Source organism: Leucoraja erinacea, chromosome 12, assembly GCF_028641065.1.
Source record: "Leucoraja erinacea ecotype New England chromosome 12, Leri_hhj_1, whole genome shotgun sequence".
Lineage (NCBI taxonomy): Eukaryota > Metazoa > Chordata > Chondrichthyes > Rajiformes > Rajidae > Leucoraja > Leucoraja erinaceus.
The window spans coordinates 8,952,665-8,958,664 of NC_073388.1; the positions used below are offsets into that span (position 1 = coordinate 8,952,665).

At 34.7% G+C, this 6,000-nt stretch overlaps 1 protein-coding gene across 5 annotated transcripts in view; it reads left to right on the forward strand.

The window, feature by feature from the left end:
* LOC129702045 (cohesin subunit SA-2-like) overlaps positions 1-5,528 on the forward strand; it is a 147,371-nt gene extending 141,843 nt beyond the window's left edge. For all 5 annotated transcript variants that reach the window (XM_055643565.1, XM_055643563.1, XM_055643562.1 and 2 more), the window contains 4 exons: positions 433-540; positions 1,652-1,778; positions 1,858-1,935; positions 4,141-5,528. In XM_055643565.1, coding sequence (XP_055499540.1) covers positions 433-540; positions 1,652-1,778; positions 1,858-1,935; positions 4,141-4,164 — 337 coding nt within the window. In that variant the 3' untranslated portion in view covers positions 4,165-5,528. The remainder of the gene's footprint in view (positions 1-432; positions 541-1,651; positions 1,779-1,857; positions 1,936-4,140) is intronic.
* Positions 5,529-6,000: the final 472 nt, after the last annotated feature.

The following is a 6,000-nucleotide window of genomic DNA, read 5'->3' on the forward strand; positions in this document are numbered from 1 at the left end:
CTATTCATATATCCACCACCCTCTGTGGAAAAGGCTGCTGTTCAAGTTTCAATTAATTCTTTCATCTGTGGAGGCTGTCAATGTATATTTGTAAGACAGAAATAGATGGGTTCTTGATTAGTCAGGTCATGGGGAGAAGGCAGGAGAATGGGGTTCGGAGAGAGAGAGATAGATCAGCCATGATTGAATGGTAGAGGAGACAATGGGCCGAATGGCCTAATTCTGCTCCTTTCACTTCTGACATGACCTTTCCCCTCCCACCTCAAACCTATTGGTTCCAAAAGAAAATTGAACAACATAAATGTTGCATAACATGTAATGTTCAGAACAGGATCTTGGTGTAGAAAAAAATTGCAGTTAAGTAATGGAGATAATGAAAAAATTTGACATTTGAACGTCCGTTTGATATCTATTTCTTTTGCTCTTCTACAGTAGTCAGATGTCCTGGTTGATTGCCCAGAGGCAACAAGAGGAAGCAAGGCAACAAGAGCGAGCTGCAATGAATTATGTTAAATTAAGATCTAACCTGCAACATGCTATGTGAGTTTTTAGACAATGTTTGAATAACATTTTAAATGATCATTCTTTGAGTAAAATCAGTAATGACTGTCCCATTTATGATGTTGCTATTTTCTCAATAATATGTACTTTTAATGATTCTTTCTGATCACGTTTTATTATGTTTTATTTCATGCAATATTTAACATTTTCCTTTTGATTGGATTTTGTTATTTAGTTTTCAGTTTTCTCTACATATGGATGTATACACCCTCCAATTGATTAAACAGTCATCATTAATTCTGGCTACTTTCCTCTGCCAAAAGCCTATCTCCAAGTTTAGGCTGGAATGCTAAGATAACCTTTTTTATTTTAACATCTGATACCAATTATTGACTGAAAGCCTTCCAAGTGGCAGGTGGTTCTGTTTTTTTAATGTTGCATTCCTCTCTTTAATATCTCCCAATCCAAGCAAACCCTTGCCTAAATCCAATATTTTCTTCTCGATGCCATTCCTATCTCATGCCCTCTTGAACCTTCTATCTTTTTTAAAGAGACTCCATCTAATACTTATCAATAAACTAATAACTCAACCTCCTCATCCTACATTGAATGAGATAGTGGTGCAGCTACTTGTGCTGTTGCCTGAGCTTTAGGGTCTGTAGTGTTAGGGATGATGCCGGGTCTAAAATGACTATATCGACACACTTGCAGTAGGGTCAATCAACTAAGCTGATATTGTTTAGTTATCGTGAAGGATTGAATGCACGGGAACACCTTTAAGAATAGATCAGCTGAAACCATGGTTCTTCACACAACAAAACTAATTTATTACAGGTGATAGGACAATAGACAATAGGTGCAGGAGTAGGCCATTTGGCCCTTCGAGCCAGCACCGCCATTCAATGTGATCATGGCTGATCATCCCCAATCAGTACCCTGTTCCTGCCTTCTCACCATATCCCTTCACTCTGCTATTTTTAAGACCCCATAGGAATAATATTTTTAGGACCCCAAAGGAATAGTACTCCCTCAATATTTGTAAGTATATATACTTTTTTTCCCCAAAGGATTATCCTTGTACATACGGCAGGACAATTGGAAATACTGAGATTAGCGACAGTTAGAGAATTTGCCATTTTTCTTTTCCTAGTCGTCGTGGCACAGGGTTGATGGAAGACGATGAAGAGCCAATAGTGGAAGATGTGATGATGTCATCGGAGGGTCGTATTGAAGATCTCAATGAGGGCATGGATTTTGACACCATCGACATTGATCTGGTAATACAATACAGAAAAAAAATGGTTGGGCTAATTTTAGAATTGAAGCCGGTTCTCATTGCAAATTATTTATTTCCAGCCACCGTCCAAGAATAGATGTGAAAGAAATGAATTAAAACCAGATTTATTTGATCCTGCCTCAATAATGGATGACTCGGTGAGTACCAGTGCAATAAGAAAACCAAATTACAGATACCATATTTTTAGAGCTGTCTATGAATTATAGCCACCGTGCCTTTGAGCATCAAATTGTTGGGATCTCTTAATTTTTGATCTTGGCAACTCATTTGGTGAGACACCTGGTATGGGTATGCTGTGTGGGTGCTCGGGATGATAGCGGTAGTAAAAAGGGAAATAAATAATTTGAGAAATACTGCACTAGTGACAAACTGAACAGGTGTGAATATTATCAGTGCCAACAGCTTAATCACAGTTGTCTTGGGTCGTAGTAATATAAATATTCCTTCAATATTCGAAAAGTAATTTTTGGTTAACAATGGTTTACCAGTGATTGAAATACTTTTCTATAATTGAAACTTTGCTGCTGGCAGTGAGAGGAGGTTGTAAGGAAGTGATAGGAGCAGAATTAGGCCATTTGGCCCATCAAGTCTACTCCGCCTTTCAATAATGACTGATTGAATGACTGAGGAAATGCACCATATTAAATATTTGACTATTTGTCAATATTTTCATGGAACAGTATTTTATTGCTGCAGTGTTTCTGGAGTCAGCTTTAATTGCCCTATTATATTAGCACTTTTGTTTTTGGAGGTCTACACTTTACAGTTTTGTAAGTTAATAAACATTTGTTACTTTCCAAGAGAACCCGGGTGGCTTTTGGCATTTAAATATTGCATAATTTCTTGATATAAGTATCCATAGTGAGGAACTATATTACTTAAAGTATTTTGAAGATATTTAGCTGTTTGGTTGGATTTGTTAATGATTTGGCATTTCATTGGTTTTTAATTAATTGTACAAAATGTTCAGTACATTTCACTGCACCTATTATGGTTATCTGAATGTCGTAGAGCAAAATTGTAAATGGATGGAAAGAATTAACGTGTTAAACACAAAACTATGGTGCAAACAGTACAGTTTGACTGGTTTAAAGTTCACTTTCCAAGGAAAAAACTGCACGTGTGTGTGAACATAAATAAAAACAGAAAATGTTAGAGATACGCAGCAAGTCAGGCCGCATTTGTGGAGAAAAGAGCAGAGTATATCTGTGTGTCGTGTAGAGGGCACAATTGTTCAGAAGACAATTGCCTTTGATGCAATCTAAAATGAAAACTAGTGCTTGTCGATCATAGCTGATCTGTGTGGAGGAGTGTAAACAGAGGAAGAACGGAGCAAAGGAGACTTATTCGAACACAGCTGTAACTGAAGATCTGAACTTAAAAAAATATAACACTAGAAATACTTGGGCAACATCTCTGAATGACCTTGCAGCAGAACCTGTGCCAACTTGGCACAGATAGAAAACTAGTTATCTAGGATCGTTGAATTAATTATTGAGTCCTTAGGGCTGCAATAGGGCATGCCTCAAGAGATGACGTAGTGCTGTTTTTTTAAGTTTGTGTCTGGCTTTGCTAGAATAAAGACATAGAATGGGAAGTTGAATTAAAGTAACAGTCTACAGGAAGCGTGAGGTCACTTTTGCTGTATGAAGATGTTTACCTGGAAGCCGCAATTAATTTTCAATTTAGTGTGTTGTTCAATGGAAAATTTAAATATGGATTATGGTACCATTTTGCAAAACATTTCCTTTCATTTTGAAGCAATCTAAAATGACCATGAGGTTTCATTCTAATTTGTCGTAATGAAGTCCAATGTTGGGTGATCAGTGCCTTATCTTCTCTCCAGGAATGTGGTAACTTTCATGACTTAAACCAGATTTTCCTGCTTGTCAGACCTGGACAATTCTGATGTCATTTCTTCCATGTGTAACATAGCTTTTTCCCCCCTACAAATGATATTTGATCATCTATAGTTCCAGCAATCCCTTATTTCAGATCTTCAACACTGTGGTATTCTGTGTCTCTTTGTTCCAGTTTGATCTTTTCCTTTTACTGTCTTTCATTTCCATCTGTTTACAGTCCTCCAAACAGATTAGGTTTTATTAATAACCTCTGACACCGAAATTAATTGTCATCTAGAAGTCAATGTTTTTCCCCTTTGTTCGACATCTTAGAAATGTCACTTCTTAGTTCTGATGAAGGTTGATTGCTGTGAAACGTTAACTCTTTCTTGCCACCAAGTCTACTTAACCTTTTGAGTATCCCTTATGTTTTCTATTTTGTCATGTATTTGTTGCATTTATAAAATGAATTCTAACAAAAGCTATTGTTTTTCTTTTTAGGTCCTCGGAGTTTCAATGTTCTGAGGAAATGAATGAATTGTTTATGAATGAAATGAGAGGTAGTTTTAAAAGAAATATTTTGGTTATTGCAGTTAAACTATTAAAACTGTACAGATTTTCTCCTTTCAGGAGAATGCTTATTGGAGTTGTTCACTGTTCACCTAGATTAAGTGCTTTGAAGAGGCAGTTTGTTGCCTGATAAATTGATATTTTAAGAGACTGTAAAATGATGGAAGCAAGGTAAATTCCTTCCAGTAGTGCCACTGTATTGTGTCTCTGATTAAATGAGCTTGGTGTAGTATGTTTGAAAGTTTCTCTAAACAATTATTTGACTTGATAAAGTTTGGGAATAGGGAACTAAATTTTAAATAAAAATATATATATGATTGGTGCTGATTTTATAATTGCGAATCTTGTTCAGTTTTTCATACTTTGAAATTCCAAACAAAAGGACGAGGTTTAAAAATTATAATAAAAATTAACAGCGTCTAAAATAGCATGGATATTCATGCTTAAGTAATTTTTAAATTTGTATTTTATATTTTATTCACATCTGTCTTTGCAAGCAATCTTCAGGTTAAATGAACTACAGCTGGTCATAGTACATTTTGTTTTAATAATGTAAATTAGTTTGAAGATACTAGTTATCAAGAAAATTACCCATTTATGTTATTCCTTAAATTTGGGTTCATGTTTTTAATTTTTACGGTAAATTTTCTGTCATAATTATAATAAAGTTTCTAATAACTCATAGAACGCTTTTCAACATTGTTCTGCAGTACTCTGGCAGCTGGTTATTTTATCAACTCTATGTTGATGTTAACTTATAATAAAAAAAACAATGTACATGACACTTCTTGCTGGTTGTCTTTCATCTGTTAAGCTGTTTTTTTTTAAATCATTCCATGCCTTAAACTGCTTCAGTACATAACCCCCAAGCCCCCGCTGCTGCATAACTCCAGTTTATTTCAATTGGACAAATATTCAGCTTTATTTGCCAAAAAATAACTTGGCAATTACATCAGATTTTATTATTAGTTCATTAGAATGCCATGAAAAATTGGTTGTCTTCTGAAGAATAGTTTGCTTTTGCACACTTTAAAAACATTGCTTATATTTGGCATTACTGCCTTTATACCACTGCATTAAAAAAAACTGCTGAGGACTGTATATATGATTTTTAAAAATTAAGTGAAAGCAGACTTTTCTACTTTTAAAAATAATCCGTTTCGTTGTGAAGACAGTTCTTCAAACTGTATGTTTTCAACCAACTGAAATGTTTTATATTTACCTTATCCTGTTCTCCATATTTTGTTGTTCATTGTACTGTTCTGATTTGTATTTATGTCATGAAACAGTAACTTTTTGAATAAAATTTAAACCTAAAAGGTGGTGCAATGGTATTCATTGTACAGTGCTGTTGCAAATACTGAGATGTCTATTGGGTGTAAAAGTAAAATCTACCGTTATATGAAACTCAAGTTTGTATTTGGGTGGAAATATGGAGTTGAGGCACAAGATTAAATATATTATTGGAAAGCACAGAAGGCTTGGGGGCGCTGTATGGACTACTCTTGTTTTATGTTATTGCCTACAATAATCTGACAGTGAATGAGATTGAACTTTCAGAATATGAAATATGCCTTGTTTTGTAAGTTTATGCTGCAAATATAGATCTATCTGAAATAAAATATATTTAATGTGCTTAAAATTAAATGGATATTCAGCCACAGTGGTAGAAAATAAGTCAAAAATTATTTTGCACCTATAGTCATGAAGGCAATCAGAGTAGAGATAGAAAACTATGGGAGATACTAATATTCCAAAACTTAAAATATTAATAAGCAAAAATGTGTGCAT